At 45.2% G+C, this 19,070-nt stretch overlaps 1 protein-coding gene across 1 annotated transcript; it reads left to right on the top strand.

The window, feature by feature from the left end:
• Positions 1 to 3,477: 3,477 nt before the first annotated feature.
• LOC108921768 (angiomotin-like 2a) lies at positions 3,478 to 14,501 on the top strand. The gene is made up of 11 exons (XM_018731463.2): positions 3,478 to 3,645; positions 5,230 to 5,981; positions 6,378 to 6,573; positions 8,087 to 8,231; positions 8,399 to 8,488; positions 10,637 to 10,932; positions 11,028 to 11,221; positions 11,339 to 11,440; positions 11,569 to 11,729; positions 11,957 to 12,133; positions 12,631 to 14,501. The coding sequence occupies exons 2-11, from the start codon at positions 5,305 to 5,307 to the stop codon at positions 12,711 to 12,713; spliced, it is 2,121 nt and encodes a 706-aa protein (XP_018586979.1). The 5' UTR covers positions 3,478 to 3,645; positions 5,230 to 5,304; the 3' UTR covers positions 12,714 to 14,501.
• Positions 14,502 to 19,070: the final 4,569 nt, after the last annotated feature.

Genomic DNA, 19,070 nt, shown 5'->3' with positions numbered 1-19,070 from the left:
TATTCATTAACTGATACCTGTGCAGTGGCGCAGTGGGTTGGACCGCGGTCCTGCTCTCCAGTGGGTCTGGGGTTCGAGTCCCGCTTGGGGTGCCTTGCGGCGGACTGGCGTCCCGTCCTGGGTGTGTCCCCTCCCCCTCTGGCCTTACGCCCTGTGTTACCGGGTAGGCTCCGGTTCCCCGTGACCCCGTAAGGGACAAGCGGTTCTGAAAATGTGTGTGTGTGTGTGTGATACCTTTGTTCAAGGCACCTTACAGTGTTAGATTTGTTTAGTATTGCTGTTTTCAGTGATTTACCCCTTTATACAGCAGGGTAATTTAACTATATCAGTTCAGGGTAAGTACCTTGCTCAAATGTACAACAGCAGGAGCTGGAATCCAAACCCAGGGCCTTTTGGTAGCCAACAGGTGGTTCCTGCAATGGTGCTTATACTGTCGCCAACCGACGCTGCAAAGAAAGGGGGAAACAATAAATATACAGATATGGCAAGATTATAAACAGCAAAATACCTGAGGAATTTCTGCATGATGCACGAGCAGAACAAAAGCGTGCAGGAGTTTTTACAATGTGCAAGAAAAGGGTCTGATGTTTCTGGAATATTTCTGCAACAAAAGATGACACTTGTTGGTTTTTACCCAACTGTATAACAGGTGTTTCCAGCAAAGTGTACATGTGCCATGTCCATGCTCTTTGGCGTGTTGCACTTTGTTCCCCGGAAAAGTCCAATTAGGCAGAGAAAATTCTGATGGCTTCCTGGTGCCCCTTGACTACGGCCGTCGCCAGAGCCCGGCGCTCTCCTGTTGACGTGCTAATTTCTGGAATGTGGTAATTTCCTCTTTCGCTGGAAAACAAAGGAAAAGCAATACGAATTCCAAGATTCTCGCCTTTGATCACAAAGGCCCTTTCTCCCCAGTACGTACACACACAGACACACACACACACACACACACACTTGATCACAGGCCCGCTCTGGATCGTCCAAAAAGCCAGGTAATCGCTCCTTAATTTTCACTCTTTATAACATTTAAACAACTACAAAGATCTGCACTTACAGTCTTTGGAAGAACAGGTCAGATGTGGCTGCTGCATGATGGCACAGCAGATAGTGCTGGTTCCTCACAGTGCCTTGGCTATGGGTTCGAATGCAGCTCACTCAGTGTAGAGTTTACATGTTCTCCCAGTTTGTGTGGGTTTCCTTTTCAGATGCCCTTCTTTCCTCTCACAGTCCAAAGCCATGTGTTTCAGGTGGAGCGGTGATTCTAAGTTAACGTTACTGTGTGACTGTCCCCTCAAAGACTGGCTTCCCAGCAAGGGTTTACTCTGCTTCATTCCCGTTCTGCCCTATTTAATAACTCATATTTAACTTTAGCTGCCACTTCTCTCCAAAGCAACTTAATCTGTTAAGCTGCCTACAATTATTTGCCCATTTATACCAGTGCCATTTTTACTGGAGCTAATTATTAAACTGTAGGCTGATAACACTACATAGAGTTCACTGGAAGAAAAGCGTGTGCTAAATAAATAAATATAAATGTAATTAAGGTACATGCCTTGCTCGAGGGTACCACAGCGGTAGATGGGAGACAAACCCCCAACCTTCCGATCCAAAAGCAGCAGCTTTAACCAATAAGCCATCAACTGCTCTGGTATTACTTGTTTATGGTATATGACCATAATTCATCGTATTTGTACGATACTTAATTCGTTCGTATCTAAATATTTGTTAGAACGTTTTTCTTGAATGTTACGATATTACTTGCCTTTGGAGCCTCTTGTTACAATAGACTGTCGGTTAACAATGATTAAAGGTTTATGACACTAATACAGTAGTTTTCAATGTGTGTGAGAACCCTGTTGTAAAGATAGACAAGTGTTTTCCTCGGCTAGTTGATTATTTCACACACGGTTGCAGAAAAAAACAAGCCAAATGGAATTCCGTCGCTATTTGTTAACTGACATGCAAACAACATGCTTGGAATGCAAACGGCTGATTTACACGCCCATGTACGTGTTTTTGCATTCCGTACCGTTTTATCGGGAAACACATTCCATAAATGTTGATCTGAACCTGGCTCGGCAGCTGCCGTTAGATACGATCCCTTATCGACCTCTTCTGTGTTACTTTTGCGAATTTGTTTGTATAAAGCAAATGTTCATGATGGAATTGATCAGAATGCCACACTCTTAGATGACTATCATAGCCTCATCCTCCGAGATCCTGGCAAGAGGATGTGTGATTGATAAACCATTTTCACTATAAAGTCCACTGCTGTTCACAATCTATAGTGTCCGGATCTTAAAGGGTTTTAAATTCATAATTCCAATATCCAGTCCCATGAAGTCAGTGTGTGTGTTTTGGAAGTGAACTTTGGAGGCCTCCAGCTAATCGCGTGTGCATTTTTGCGTGCGCCAACTGACAGATGTGTACAAAATGCGTGAAAACAATTAGCCCTTAAAAGTCTTTATAGCAAATCTTGAACATCTCAGGTATGTGGATCTGCTTTACTGGCAGTTAAAATCATACTTGTAATGTGAAGGTTCAAGTCCTTAAGGGCAAATTGTGCGGTTGAGGGAGGTTGCTTCTCGTCCAAGCCTTGGGAAAGTTTTTAATCCTTCACTGAAATATTCTGTTGGGTTTATGGGTACAAATTTTAAGTCACTTTGGATAAAACCATGAGCTTGGTAATGAAGAAGGCTCATAATCATAGTACCATGTGTCACACTGGTCCCACTGACTTTTTTTCAAACAGATGTGCCCCAAGTCGAACCCCTTACACGGCTGAAGGAATTCCTGGACCCACCACCGTCCACAGGCAGAGCTTTGACCCGTGACACCCCTGAAAGGCACGGTGTAATGCACCGGTGCTCTGGGGGGCCCCCACAAAGCTTTGGCAGGGACCCAGCTAGGGACCCATACCTGAATTTCGCAAGTGAAGGACATCCTGAGCCAAAAGGACAATGCCTGCCTTACTGGGGGTCCTTTCCTTTCCATCTCAAAAAGTCTCAGTTCCAAAGAGCAGGAATTTGTTATCTTTTAACCCTTTTCAGCAAAGAATGAAAGAGGCAATGAAATGCCATGGGGAGATCTGATTCCTGACTCTGGACCCCCAACCGTGCAAATGAGCCCTCTCTTAATTGTAAAGCTAGAAAGTTTTAATTATAAGGACGCGGCATGCCTGGCATTCACCATATTGAATGGTGCCATAAAGCAACAAAACATCAGATTAAAGGTTACAGGAAGAAGTTAGGTCCTCCGTAAATGAGCTGTAAATACTACTTACTTTCGGCGTAGTAAAAGACAAAAGGAATACAGTAAAAACAAATGTTACAGCCAGTTGAGTTGCATCTAGCGCGTCTTCAAGGGGAGGCGTTTGTACGAAACGCCACACACACACACACACACACACACACACACGGGTGCGCGCCTCGGGTCCCGCGGGAGCGCGGAGCTCCAGCATTCCGCGCGTTCCAGCCGCTTATTAGCGCGTCGCGCGGCGGGTCGAGCGCACAGAACGCGTCCGCGGCAGCGCGAGTGAACACGGAGCGCACTGCGCTACACTGTACCTCACTGTTACCGTGACTGTACCACACTTACCACACTCTGGATTACCGTACCGCGCGAACCCTGGGATGACTCTCTGACCTGGTGAGTCCTTCATTTCATCCTATTATTATTATTATTATTATTATTACATAATAATAATAACAATAATAATCACAGTAGCGTTCGTTTCATGACATATCATCAGCATTTACTGGGGCCGCTTTTTTTATACATTTATATGTATACATATGTAGTATATCATGATAATAAATTATTATATAGTACATAAACGTGGGACTGACATACATACATTTTGCTATATTTACATTCATATATGATGTATGTATATATGTACACACGCACACACATGTTGTATGTATATATACATTTATAATCATAATCATAAATGTAATTTTAAATAACCTTGACAACTTTCTACTACCAGTACTGGGGACATATTTCAGTCTTTTATCTTTAAAATATTTTGTAGTATGTTATATGAAACCAGTGTGACGTCTTACTTTTCGATGAGCTATTTATATTTTGACCTGTATGTACCCTCTATGCTGCATATGCATGTTTATATTTGTCCCCAAAAATAACGAAGCCCTGCAAGATCCAATGTAAACACAGTACAATGTTTGAACACAAAGAACACTTATTTAACGAAGTGTTGTTCTGTTATCCTGTTTTTCTTTTTTCAACCATGTCTGGAATTTGCCATAAACAGTAACAGAGAGAGCGGAAGAGCATAAAATACATTAAAAACTGAACTGGCTGATGGAATAATCTGGGAATGTGGTTTTGTTGCTATGTTAACTTTATTTTCATACTTCCAGGGGGATGGAGGGGGTTGGGGGTGTTATGGCACTCAGTTATGTCTGAAACACATCTAATTAAAAAAAAAGATCAATTCACTTATTGCTTAATAGCACTTTTCTCAGTTTTTATGCAGCTGGATATTTTTAGCTTTATCAGATGCCCTGATCCTCGATCAAGGATGTTGTAACATTGAATGGGACTTGAACCAGCAGCATTCCGGTTACAAATCCATGGGCTTAAACACAATGGCTCTTCCTGACCACTTTTATTCGTATGTGCATAGGAACATGGCGACTTCAAACTGTTTTGACTTTGTTTCACATAAACGTATGAGTCTCTGTTACGCATCTCACTGAACTTCATCTTTGGGGTTGGGGTTCCCTCTTGGGTCACTGCCCACCCTTGGACCACTTAATTGATCCTGGATAGTGGACATGCTGTTGCAGTGTCTCCACGAGCTGTAGAGTGTTGGCCCCTGTGGTGGGGGTGGGGGTGGGGGTGGGGGGTTGGACTCGAGTGGCACGTGTTCTGGGGAAAGACTCAACAGGTCCATTCAGAACTTTTTTAACAGGACATGTTTCACTAAGCACATAGAACTCAATATTTATATCTGCATCTGTTGACATCATAGATTTTCTTGGACACAGCTGAGTTCGCTACGGGCCAATATATTTAGTAGGAATAACAATATTGCTTTTTCTGTCCGTGGTTTACTGAATATAGATTCATGTATTGAATCTGGAAAAAGAAATATAGGAAAGTTTCTTTCTGCCAGCATAATTTTTCCATTTTGTGTTCCATGGCTTTTTTTTAATGAGTTTTTTTCGGAGATGTTGATGGCTGTGTTTGCTCTGCCTTCCTCAGGCTCTTGCTCATCCTCGGAAGTGTACAAACAGATCTCTGTCGTCCACTGTCCGTCCGCCTCCAACCACAAGTAAGATGAGAACGGCTGAGGACTCGTCCGGCACGGTCCTGCACCGTCTGATCCAGGAACAGCTCCGCTATGGCAACCCGACAGACACCCGCACTCTGCTGGCCATCCAGCAGCAGGCCTTGCGGGGGGCAGCCAGCCCTCGTTCCTCCCTGGAGAGCCTGTCCCCGGAGGAGCCACCATTCCCTCAGCTGTCTGCCCGCCAGGAGCCCCAGGGCCAGGAGCACCAGGGGGACTGCCAGCACTCGGAGAGCTACCAGCTGTACCAGCTTCACGGGGAGGAGCTGCCCACCTATGAAGAGGCCAAGGCTCACTCTCAATACCTGGCTTTGCAGGGGGGCCTGCATCTGGCTGCATCACCGGCCATGTATTTACAGGGTGGGGACCACCAAGATGAGGGGGCGCGGGACCTAAAACGAAGCCATGCGCGTTCTCTCAGTGAGCGGCTCCTACAGCTCTCCCTAGAGAGAAACAGCACCAGGGCCAACGTGGCCGCTATGAGCTCCTCCCACAGCTACCCCCAGCTCCCTGGCTACCATCCACCGCGTGACAGCCAGGGTCAGGGCCCCCAACATGCTCCGCCCCCTGAGTACCCTGTCCACTCCATGGGTTATATGCCCAGCTCATCCCAGGAGCGAGGGCTTTACTTTGGTGAAGCGCGTCCTCCTCATCCTCAGCACTACAGGTAAGGGAGCCTCCCATTCCCGCCGCTTGCCATGTTTGTCCGAATTCCACCGATACTTCCCGTAAGGTTTTGCACTCAGTCACCTTGTTGCAGTTTCACAAACAGCCTTTCACAACCAGCATTCCTACACGCAGCACTCAGCGCACTTCTGTTTTTGTGCTGCAAGGCACCGTGGGTAATGATCTCATCTGTAATAGTGACAAGTCTTCCTCTGAAGAAAGATAAAAGGCATTCTTGGCCCTGCAAACAATGGCAGGCTTTAAGGAAGCATGCATTATATATGATATCACCTGTTGACTCGTCATCAAATTCAAATTTCACTTGTCGAAGCGGGCAGGGTGCAGGGCTGGTGTTCTGTGGAGATGGAATGCAATCAACACACCTTTCTCGTGTCAGGTACGTGCAGGCTCAGCAAGTGAGTCCCAGTCCCGCGATCACCACACTGACACCTTCTGGCATGGAGGTCTACACAACAGCCCATGCCAGCCCCAGCAGCAACCAGATGGCCCAGATGGAGATGCTGATAGCAGAGAATGAGTCCCTTAGGAAGGAAGTGGAGGGCTACAGTGAGAAGGCCATGAGAATCCAGAAGGTAGGTCACCCTTCTCTTCGGCGGCCAAGCCTCTCATATCGCAATGGTTTTTTTTATGGCTTCCTCAAAATGTCTCGCTGCGAAAGCAGCAGCAGTTTTGTGTAAGTGTCAAAGTGCTCTTGTTGGCTCTTTGGTACAGGAAGGTTGTAGCTCTGCTTGAAATCATGATCAGGCATGTAGAGGCTTATCCTGCATTGCCAGTAATCGTGATCCTTCGGGCAAAGTTCAGGGATCCAGCATAACGTATTTGCAGGGGGATTTTTTGGGTTTGAGGAGTTTTTGAAGGGTGTGGGTTTAGTAATGCTGCATACCAGAGAGATTAACTTCACTGGAATATGCAGTGGAAAGATGACAGGGCTGGTTTCTCCAGTTTGGAATGGCGCTGCTTGCTTTCATTCGCAGTGGAAATTTCGTTTATTAACCGAGAATGAGTTTTGATACATCTTTGTCCAGTTTATAGAATGGTTAGATGAACTTTCGACTCAGGGTTCTAGGATGGAAGTCAACCATGGAAGCACAAAAGAGCGCACCAAGACACATTCCATGATCCATCATGCTCAGGGCAGGGCTTCTTCGAACGCTCACATCAGTGCATGATGTAGTGGCAAACAGCTGTTTGAGAATCAGAGCCTTTGGGGAGCTTGTGCAGTCTGTTGGGATGGAGGTTACTTTGGTCATAGAGAAAAGAAGCTCGAACCATCTACATGAGGTGTCATGCGGTAGCCTAGTTCACCAGTTGCTTCTATCAGACTGAAATGCCACTTTTACTTTCACCTCTACAAGCCCTCTGATGTTTCTTTGAGTCTTGACACATTCCCCTGTGTTGACCATAGAAATCACGTTCTGCATTGCGCAATAACCAATATTCTAGATTATTGTAGAAAAAGCCTCACCGCTGCTCTCAATTCTGCAGTTCATTGTACTTGAACCATAGCGTCAAAAGAGTTCCGTGGCTCTTGTCTTGTTGAGCATTAAGGTAAAGATGAAATGAGTTGTTTAAACAAGTGTCCTCTCACCTGCCAGTTGCGTCACCTTTCTGTTCTCAGACAGAAGGAATGATGATTATAGTGGTGGGAAGGCAGGAGTAAATATGCCTGAACAGATAAATATGAGTAATGTTTCCACTGGGGGAGGCTTCTGCAAATGCACTGCGGATGGTTGGCTCTCCCGCCCCTTCCCTATGGGTACATGGCTCATTGGAGATGCAGATAAGGCAACACCTGGACCCAACGCTTTTTTCCCAGGAATGTTTGGTCATGTCTCGAGAGAAAATTGTTCCTGACCTTATGTAATAAAAAGATATGAGCAAGTTAAACTGTTGGGTTTAATGAAATTCCAGGAGAGCTGAAATACAAACCCTATCTTTGTTTTTTAAAAAATAAAAGAAAACATGAAAAAAAGAGTAAATATCTCCCCCCCCTCACTCATGTCAGCCAGAGGTGTGTGAAAACTCATTGAGCCTTGGGGGAACTTCCATGTGTGGTTGACAGCAAATGTTGTCTCTCTCGTTTAGCTGGAGCAGGAGATCCAGCGGATATCAGAGGCCTATGAGACTCTCATGAAGGGCTGTACCAAACGAGAGAGCCTGGAGAAGACCATGCGGAATAAGCTGGAGGCTGAGATCAAGCGGCTCCACGACTTCAACAGAGACTTACGAGGTGAGCTTCTCGACAACGCTCGAAAAGACCTGAGCTGGCTGATGGGAAGAACGCGGCAGCGCTCTCTTGGTTTGAGCGACTTTGAACGAAGGAATGGAAGTGATTTTTGTGCAGTAAACACCACCAACATTCAGTGTGACCTGTTTCTCCGTGCTGTGTTTTTTTAGACCGTCTGGAAACGGCGACCAAACAAGCGGCTAAAGAATTCGAAACTGCTGACCAAAACCAGCACGTCTTGGCCAAACTCATTCAGCAAAGTGAGTGGGACTCGTCCTATTTTGATCATCAAATTTCCTATAATGTAAAAGTAGCCTTGCCTGATGTTACACACTCCGCTGTTTGGGCGTTCCTCTCCTAGACTGCATACCTTAGACATGAGGCAATGCGTTAAGTGTTTTTATGGCGTTGTATGTTTTCGCAGGTAGTGAGACTGAGTCAAATGTCACCATCTGGCTCATTGTGCACATTCAGAGAGAAAGGCAGTCTCAAGCGCAATTTACTTTGAACGTATCCCCCCCGAGGTGCATCCGAGTTATTGGTTGACATGTTGTTCTTCTTCTGAGTTGCATCTTCTTGATCTCGTTACTGGCTGGGAAAGTTTTTTGAATACCTGCAGTTTGGGGAGTTTGTGGCAATTTGCGTCGCAGTGCCAAAAGACACACTCTTCCAAAAGTGTGTATTGACAATTACAGGATTCATAACATATTTTTGAAGGGAATGTGGAGTGGGGAGGGGCTTACCCTCCTCAGAATGAGGCCAATTTTTATGTTGGTGGGGGAGGAGTGCTGCTGTGGAATTTCCTTATGGAATAAACTGATGCCAACAGAAAATAAATACCAGGGAAACAAAGAAAATAAAGAAATACAGTCGCTGCCGTATCTGGCGGTAGGAGAAAAAACAACTCGGAGCGTTCCTCAAGCCATTGTGATCGTGTCATTCGTGCTTGATTACAATCAGATGTTTGGATTTTTCCACCCCCAAGCATTTCTTGTACCTTTCACAAAAATTTGATGAATCTGTTTGTTATTACACTGACACGGTGGCTAAAGTAAGGTTTTGGGGAAATTTTACTTGGTGATTCCAAAATATGTACTTTGGGAGTAGTTTGGGCTGCAGCGCTAAAAAGGACATGTGTAGAATCAGAGGGGGAAGGAGGTGATGAATGTTTCGCTACCCCAGCCACCACCCCCATCACATGCACACGCACAAATAACCTCAGCATGAGCTGCTCCTGCAGCTTCAACGCCAAGCATTATTCACCCTGGCAGTAGCTGGGGCCAAGCATTGCTGACATTCCGCAGGTAATCAGGCTCTTCTGTGAGAGAGACTCCCTCCTGCCATTGAGCAACAGTCCCCTTACCCTCTCCAGATGGAAATCTGCTGGGGGCTGAGGATTACAGCTCCCACTTCTGACATCAGCCCTGGACCTTCAGGTCTCCTGGATCTGATTTAGTGTCCATAACCTCATACCCACCACTGCTCAGTAGTTCAGTGGCTCATCAGTTTTGGAATGATGAAGGGAAGAGAGAGCAAGACATCAGATTAGTGTTTTAGACAAGCTACCGAGGAGTACTCAGTCGGAGTTGTCCAAGCAGCTCTTGATGTTCATCTCATGTTTTTTGACCAGTAGTGCTCAATCTGCTGCCTCGAGTGTAAGAAGAGTTTGTTTGGTTTGTGAGTAGTTTAGAGGAAGTGCTCTCGAAATGATCAGAAGGCAGGGTGGTTGTGGAATCAGGATTCAGTGTGAGAGGGGCAGTTAACAGTGGTAGCATTCCAGATTTTTAAGAGTACTGGAAAGCAAAAAGTCAGGGCTTTCTGGAAGCCTGGGGAAATAATTTTTGAGTTATATCCTTCTGGTTAATAGGATTTCAGGGTCACAGAAAAGCTTGTGGTTCCGAGCTGGAGTGGCAGGGTCTCGCTTGGACAGGAGTCAATGGCTGTGGGGTAGGCCCAGGTGAGACTGAGAGGCTGAGAAGAAGAGGGAGGGTGAATGGAGACTTTAGCAGATCCTAAGTGGGTCACAGCTTCCTCCTCATTTCTTTCTGCATTCCATGCAGTCTTTGTGCAAATCACGCACGCCGGTCTTTGTTCACATTCCGGGACTCAAGGGCAGGAAGGGAGCAGGGCTGTGTCCATGGAGGGACAAGAGCCTCAGGAATGTGCCTCCACTCCCTGTCATGCCTACCGCCCTTCTTTTTGCGCAAAGCCATTCCTTTGGCATTCAGCTCGCAATGCTCAAATACAGAAAAATTGCTATTGTGCTTAACAATATCGTCTTTCAGATGCCGAGATTGGTTCGTGGTTCAACTAGGACGAGTGATTGAATTCTGTCCTTTGTATGCGAAACGGCAGCTGTCAGATAGTGCTTACCCACAACCCTTCCTTTTCCGCCCTCTCTTCTTCAGATGAGGAGCATCAAAAGGCACGCGAGCGGCTGGAACGAGAGGTGCTCCGGCTGCAGAGCTCAGAGGAGGAGCATCGACACAGGGCCGATGCATTGGAAAAGGCCCTGGGCTCGGCACAGGCACGTGCCCGCCACCTGGAAGAGGAGCTCCGGAGGAAGCGGGCCTACGTGGAGAAGGTGGAGAGGCTGCAGGGTGCATTGGCTCAGCTGCAGGCTGCTTGTGAGAAGCGAGAGATGCTGGAGCAGAGGCTGCGCACACGGCTGGAGCAGGAGCTCAAGGCACTACGCACCCAACAGGTGAGAGGCCCAGCAAGGCCCAAGAACGTTCTTTGTTGTTGGATGCTGAGACGCCTCGTGCTGACCAGTGCTTCTGCGCCATCCCTTTCTTGTAGAGACAGACTCAAGGGCAGAGCCCTGTCCTGTCTACAGAGCTGAGCATGTCTTCATTGGAGGCACGTCTGCGAGAGAAGGAGGAGCGCATCCTGGCCCTAGAGGCCGACATGACCAAGTGGGAGCAGAAGTACCTGGAAGAAAGCACCATGCGGCAGTTTGCCATGGACGCTGCGGCCACAGCGGCAGCTCAGAGGTGAGCGTTGGCTCTTTTGGTGTCTGTTCTGAAGAGGTGGAAGCGCCTCGCTGGTGTGCTTTTCCAGGCATGGCTTGGCGCCTTTGTGGATTTTTCAACAATGTTTTTTCCCTGCAGAGACACAACCATTATAAATCACTCCTCCCGCCACTCTCCGAACAACAGCTTCAATGAGGACCTGCCGACAGCCAACCACAGGACCCGGGAAATGGAGAACAGGTAGGGTTTTGCCACTTTAAAGTTCCGTCTTGTTACTGTATTTGTGTGCATGTAGAGGGCAGGACTGCAGATGTGATGGAAGTTAATATCTGCGTTTGTGCGTCTAATGTCTGATTTTCTGTTCTCAGGATCCGGGCTCTGTATGCGCAGATCCTGGAGAAGGATGCCGTAATCAATGTATTGCAGCAGCGCTCGCGCCGCGATCAAGGCCGGAGCGAGGTGCAGGGCATGCGGCCTGCTAGGTCCGTGCCATCCATCGCTTCTGCCACTCCGCCACCCTCAGGAAAAGGTGAGCACCAGGCGCCAGGAAACACTTTATGGGTGGAGATAGAGAGGAACGTAGACTTAAAGTTCCCTGATTTACTGTGCAACAGATGACCACATGCCTTGCCAGGAGGAATCCGCAGAGACTCTTTCCTCGTATAGCCTTGTTGAGATGTGTGTAATCTTGGTGTCTCTTGGAATAGAAAGGCGCCGTCGGGCAAACATAACAAGTTTCTTCACTCCTCTGTGCAGTTAAGAGCCTCTCGGATGACCAGACAGCTGTTGCGCCTTCTTACACCTCCATGCCATCTGCCCCGCCCAAGCCGCCCAGCCGCGACTGCTCTGCTGAGGCTGATGATCTCCCAGTGGAGGTTCCCATTAGAGATGAGCAGCCAGTTCCCCCAGAGCCCAGCATGGTCCCCAACAATGGTGAGCTTCCCTCTTTACCATCACCTTCTAGCAGGAGCTTTGTTGAAAGTATCCCAAAGAACAGATCAGACATCTCCCAGACCACAGAAGTTGACAAGACAGTTTCACCTCATGCTTAGACGTTCTTCCTGATTTCTGGAATACAGATTCTTTACAAGATCTACACAGACGGAGTTTGTTGGAAGCAGCATCTTATAGGCGATGTTTCCAGAGCATTCCAGTTTTGCGGAATCCACTTTCACATTTAATTTGGACCCAGTTTTGATGTGCAAACAGTGTGCGCTAAATAAAGACCGTTTGCCCAGGTTCAAAACTTCACTTCTGAAGAATGGTTGTGACCATTATTGTGGTATCTTGCAGTATTTAGAACATTAACTGTGGACGCTTAGAGACGAATCAGCAAAATCAATGTAATTTTTTGCATTTCCGCTCCATCTTTCTCGATGTTCAGTACAGTTATTCACATCTCATTGACTCGTCATCCTCTTTTGGTCTAGATAACACAGAGGAACAGCAACAGAGCCCTGACAGAATCTCCAGGGACCTTGTGAAAGTGGAAGCAGTGGAAATCTTTATATGAAGCCTCCCCGGCCAGGAAGCTCTAAGAAGGACCGCGTGGCTCTCTTTGCAGTTTCCATCGTGAGGATGATGCTGCAATTTATGATGTAAGAAGCTGCACAGAACACATAAAAGCCCACCCCAGGCTTGGACCGCCACGTTGATCATGTGTCTGATTGAAACTGAGGAAAAATTGACTGCAATCTTGCACACGAAAGAGAGCTGAGCTTTCTGTGAGCAAACCCCAACTATTAAAGAAACACTTACTGGTGACGCCGTTTTGAAACCTGCCTGGCGCAAGAGATGCTGTGAATGTTTTAGGTACTTGTACAGTATTTGACTTGCAAATGGCAGCTGGTGGACTGTGTGTGTATATATTTATGTGTCTGTGTGTGTTTGTATACAAATATATATTTATTCAGACACATTTGTTTTTGTTTATATACATATTTATGCTGCTGCTCTGAATGTGTGTAGAGAGTGAACTACTTTTTGGCCTTTAAGAAAGAATTTAGTTTTGTTTAATATTTGTCTAACCATCATTTCCAGTATATAGCGCTATAAATATATACATATATAAATATGTATTCCCCATGTACCTGCGCAAAATGTATCTGGGAAGCTGTGCTCTTTAGGAACTCCATAACTGTTGAAAGAAAGGCTTTTTCCACATTCTTAGAGGTGACTGAAATACCCACCATTATTGGACCTTAGCATGTAGTTTGACTTCCTTATCGAGCAGCTCCCTCCTCCGTGATCTACCAGATTCGCGGTGTTCGAGGACTTTTAAAAACTGTACGGGGAGTAGTGACTAAAATGAGACGACAGGGCAGCCTGTTTATTGGTTTAAGAGCAGATAAAAGCTTTTGGATGACTCTAAAGGAAGAGGTTTTCAGTGACTGTCTCAATGCGGCTGCTGCCCAACATGCCTTCCTTTACTCAATAAGCTGAAGTCAGTCTTTCCACATTCCTTCTGTGTGGAATGCCTCTGGTAGGAAAAAAGGCTATCTGTAGTTTGACCCCATCACCCTCTTCCTTAAAATGGTAACCAGTCTGTCATTTTTGGGGTCTATTTATTTCCTGTAAGGCCTTAGTGGTGCCAGTGTCTAAATGGATGAGTGGTTATATACAGTAACGTCAAAGCTCAGTTCCTTATTTGGTTGCCAATCCGGTTGCGGATGCCAACCCTTTTTTTTACTGAAATAATAAATTGTGACAAATGTGTGACAAATGTGAGGTGTGTGACAGATTTGTTGAATGACTTATACAGAAAAATTATGGGATATTTCGATTTGAAATACTACCCTTCGAACTGTATGTGTACTCCAAGGGCAAATGTTATGTATTTTGAATGGCCTCTTTGAACTGGAAGGGACTGAAAGCTGATTGTATTCTTTTATGAAATGTATTCTGCAACTTTGCCTGAAAGCTGCCCTCTTTCTTTCCCTGTTTTCTCTTTCAGTGCATCTGCTGGTCAGTGCATAGAAAATGAAAACCTATTTGTCTACTTACACTTGTGTTATTCAGGCTGTGTTTACAGAATTGTCTGTTGTGAACTGAGATCACCTAATATATTTTATATAAATATTTGTATTCATTAGTATTATGTGCTATAAACATGATAAAGCCAAAGATTTGCATTAAAATGTAAGTTATAACTCAGAATGAAGAAACCAACAGGCTTGTGTCTGGCTGCCCCTTTCTGGATGGTTTACCAACACTTAGACATTGCTGTGAACCTCTAAAATGTGGGAGTTTTTCATTACAATGCCAGAGACATTTCATTAATGCAATAAAAACCTAAAAATAATTCAGTCTTTTTCGCTTTTTGCTTAAACGTGAGAGTAACAGGTTTTCATTTACGAATACTGTAGTATTATAGAGGATCACTCACATATCTTAGTCTTTTAGGGACCCGTAGCCATGGATTATACTGCAGTAAAATTCTTTCTAGGATTTGAGAGGTTAAGCCTGCGACACAGAAAAAAAAAAAAAAAAACATGGCCTCATATCGACAACATTTTTCTGGTTGTCTGTGCAGGCTTTCATTATCTGAGTCCTCCCACAAGTATGCATGGAATGCCCTCTCCTTCTCAGCATTCAAAAGGCTGTTTGATTCTCATTGCAAAACAACATGTCTAACATTTGCTGGGTTGCCGGCAAATCATTGCGTTGTCATGTTTCCAGAGAGCTTATTTGGTGACCCTCTCATTTTCAGGACAGTGTGGAACATCGTGTTTTCCTCTTATGTCTGAGCTCTTAAATGATATCCATCCAGTTAGCACCATAATCCAAGCTGCGTTAGCTGCGCAAGTCCAAACAGCATTATGAATAACTGAAAACAGCCTTAATCATAGAGCTGCTTGATACTCTAAAGAAAAAGACTATCTTGACAAAATGATCTGGCTAATTATGAATGACCTGGATTATCTGAATATTTTGTTCAGTGTACTTACACAAGTGCAAACACAGTTCACACTGGAGCTAAACACAGACCACATTTTCCCAAAGTGTTGCTGTGCAAACACATTCGTTGTGGGGGGTTAGGGCCTCGGTGTGTGAGGAGAGTATGAAGAGCGGGGAGAATTTTGTAACATCCTTACCCACTGGTAGCCGGTGTTGAAAGAGTTCAGAGTTCTAGCTTTACAGCTGTCATCCTTGAAGGTAGTTTACGAGAATTGAATGCACTTTAGCAGAAAAACGTTAATTTCCATTGTGTATCAAGAAAGATACCGGGGTCAAAGGCAGTTTAGTCCCTTTTTTTATTTTCTGAAGAATATCTGATTAATGCTTAAAAAATGCATTCCTTAGCTTTAATTACTTGAGAGGCTATATCTGCATCCTGCATTCTTGCTGTTTATTTTAAAGAGCGTGCCTCTCATACGTCTCAGTTCCAAGATGGATGTCTGTAAATATAAATAACAACCATGTCTCGACCCAAGAATAAAGACTTAAATATATACAAAAGAAATGCAGCACATGTTACACCATACTTTAAAGCTGCATTCCAGTGGATTATTTATGTATTGTGGATATTAATTCTTTTGCCAGAAGTGCCAGCAGTGAAGGGACTTTCAGAGTAGACGCCCGTACAGATTGACGCACTGAATGGCTCTTTAGATGTGATGCTGATATTTCGAAAACAAGGTCAGGTTCCGTTCCCCCACAAGGTGCAGAGAATGGCACTAAGGACACTTATCTCCCTTGCTTTTCCGTTGGAATTCTGATGTCCAGTGATGGGTGGGGGGGGTCACGTCACAGGCGTTAACCAGAGATGATAGGGCTCAGAGGTCACACTCTGCCTCTGCTCTCTGAGCTGCCCTTGGTCCTGTCAACTGGGGTGGGAGCACATGCCGAACACTGACAATGTTCATCATTCAGCTGGTCTGGAGGGTGAGGTGCTGTGTCTAGCCAACGGGCATTGAAAGCCTCTGGGGTGAAATCACCTTCCATTGTCCCGGCTTATTTATGCAACGCAAAACACACACGTTAAGAACCTCATTTACAGAGCCATTAACCCACAAAGTGTCAGTTTTTCTGCTCTCAGACATGTGATTCAGGGTGGGGGCCCAGAGGAGGTCAATTCCCCACATCCCAAAATGCATCACAGAAAAAGCGCTGCAAAATGTGAGGATGCAACTGTAATATTTTGCAAGCTGTTGCTATTTTTCAGATGGGCGTTTTGTTGTCGTCAAATACCGAGGCTTAATTGAAAAAAGGTTCAGGGTAAATAGGACACTGATGCTTGTAGGAATGTGGCGAAGCAATGCTGTAATTTCAAACATGTGCTGCAACGGAATGCATTATTCTCTAGGCATTACTCATATTCTCCCATGAGAACTTAAATAGAAGGACACTGGCGATTTAAATGAACGCATTACTAGAAATGGTAGCATTCAAAACTTGATGGACCTTAGAATGTACACAAATCTACATTAAGGAAAAAATGAAAAACTGGAAGGCAATGGAGCCATGTACATCCGTACACTTTTCTGCATAGTAGAGGCAAGGCAGAGCTCGGACAACACTCATAAATGTGGTGTTGATTCAAGCCTTATGGGCTGTTTGGGATTTTCATGCCTTTAAAGTTATATTTATGGATCTGAAACTGAGTTAACAGTCTCAGTTAACAGCACTAATTAAAGGGAACTTACTTTCTTCCTTTAATGGAAATGAACAGGGTTAAAAATGAGACCTACATATGTGTGCTTAAATATAAATTGGTAAGTATGTATGTATGTATGTGTGTGTATGTATATTTAAGCCCCTAAGCTGTGCTATGGCTGAAGTTGAGAATGCAATATATTTTCTTCTTCACATTTGGTTGGAAAATTAAAAATAAAAATGCCTTGAATTCTTCCTGGGATTTTCTCACAAGAAAGACTGTCAGTAGCTTGTTTTAACACTCCCCTCAGCTGAAATAAGTTTTAATCTCCCATGCTGAAGACACACTGGTGTGTGTGTGTGTGTGTGTGTGTGTGTGTGTGTGTGTGTGTGAAATATACACAATATTCAAAAGAAATAGCAAGTCATACCTAAACTCCTTACAAGATGCTTTGCAGTCTTGAGCAAAAGACCAACTCCTACATGGTTTATTGCTTGAAGGCCTTTGGTCTTACATGGACAACGGCAAAGCAGTAAGAGTGACCTACATACTGGCCAAAACAATGGTAAATGCTAAAGGAATTTTTATGAAAAAAAATTACAGCTGTTTTGATTAAATCCAGATCATTCCATTAGAAGCCTCAGTGCGTTGTTGAATGTTTTTCCCATTGGGCAGCTGGCGAAAGAGGGAGGGTGATCCCAAGTGCAGTAGTGGTGTCATGTGAAACACTCAACAAACTGCTTACAAAATACTGAGATAGATGCACTTTTTAGTTTATGTCCGGTCAAAATCGAACGAGACGTGTGGGCCTCTCAGTTCTCTATCCTCAATACACGAAGACTGCATTGTTCATTGTTGTCAGAGTGTTGTGAATTCCAAAGAGACTCACATGTTGGGAAACAGGGCTCCACACTCATACTTCAGGTAGAAAGGAAACCTTACTGAAATATTTTCTGTGCAGCTCATTGTGCAAAGCATCAACACAGAAGTATGTACAGCATTGGTTAAGGTCGCAGTTGTGCAACCTGGAAACTTGCTCGTTCATATCCAGGGATTGGGGTCTTGGAAGTTTATAATACACTGAACTGAAAAATAAAGCAATAAAATTTTAATTGAAGAAGCACATCATCCAACCATTGTCAACAAGCGCCTGTCCCGAGTGGGGTGGCGGTGAGCGGGAGCCTTACCCGGCAATGCAAGGCGCAGGTCTGAAGGGGGAGGGGACGCACCCAGGACGGGATGCCAGTGTGTTGCAAGGCACCCCAAGCAGGGCTCAAACCACAGCCCCGCCACACAGCGGGCACTGGTTGAACCCTCCGTGCTGCCACACTCCCTCCGAAGCAGATCATATTAGATCAATTAGACTTTGTACGCAGGAGGAATACTAGTATCTAAAGATTATTAATAACCTTAAATAAAAGAAAGTCAAAAGGTCCTTAGCCCAGCTGATCTCCTACTGGCCTGAAAAAGTGTTTTTTGCCTGAAACGTGACCTTTTTTCATATTTAACCCTCTCGTAGAAGTGGCTGTTTCCTCAAACCTGATCGCTCTTGAACCAGACATGTGTTGGTGTTTTATTGTTCCATCTAAACCGCTACGTTGATTTTTCCAGTCAGAAACATCCATTAAAACCAACGGGATGATAAAAAACATCTGTGAACAAGTCCTGCGATGGTCTCACCTTGCCAAGCCAATTGTAAGGATAGCGATCCCTGACTAGAGGAGTGTTCAGTTTGAGCCATTGAGCCGAAAGAATGTCACACTACAGGGTGGGAAACTCTCATACGCCCTTTTCGGATTACAGATCAATTAATTTCCTCAAAGAAAACTACTTAATGAGATCTTTTCTTCAGGGCAGGCTCTTGAGTTGAGCTTCTGTAGGTTATTCTCAGCCTTGTAAACTTGTGCTGTAGCAGGAGTGTACATCGCGGCGGTATGTCTACGTCACAGATAGCGTTGATGTCATGGTAGGTGTGTACTGCTGGATCAGGCAAGCTGTGTGGAAGGTGCAATCCTTGCGTTGTGCCCTAGTAGTTTGAAAATTTTCAGTAATAGCTACTAATTTTCAGGTAACAACGTCTCACACACACACACACACACGCACGCACGCACGCACTGTCCGAAACCGCTGTCCCAAGATGGGTCGTGGCGAACTGGAGCCTAACCCGGCAACACAGGGCACAAGGCTGGAGGGGGAGGGGACACACCCAGGACGGGACGCCAGTCTATCACAAGGCACCCCAAGCTGGATTCAAACCCCAGACCCCCCAGAGAG

This window comes from Scleropages formosus, chromosome 25, assembly GCF_900964775.1.
Source record: "Scleropages formosus chromosome 25, fSclFor1.1, whole genome shotgun sequence".
Taxonomy (NCBI): domain Eukaryota; kingdom Metazoa; phylum Chordata; class Actinopteri; order Osteoglossiformes; family Osteoglossidae; genus Scleropages; species Scleropages formosus.
The sequence above is the reverse complement of the archived record's forward strand: the minus strand, read 5'-3'. Positions and strand labels throughout refer to the sequence as shown.

What these genes read in the sequence shown, in the direction of transcription:
- LOC108921768 (XM_018731463.2), top strand. Translation starts at nt 5,305, where the DNA reads ATGAGAACGGCTGAGGACTCGTCCGGCACGGTCCTGCACCGTCTGATC. An exon ending in GGCCAAACTCATTCAGCAAA is followed by an intron (nt 8,489 to 10,636) that starts GTGAGTGGGACT and finishes TCTCTTCTTCAG; the next exon opens with ATGAGGAGCATCAAAAGGCA. An exon ending in CAGCATGGTCCCCAACAATG is followed by an intron (nt 12,134 to 12,630) that starts GTGAGCTTCCCT and finishes CTTTTGGTCTAG; the next exon opens with ATAACACAGAGGAACAGCAA.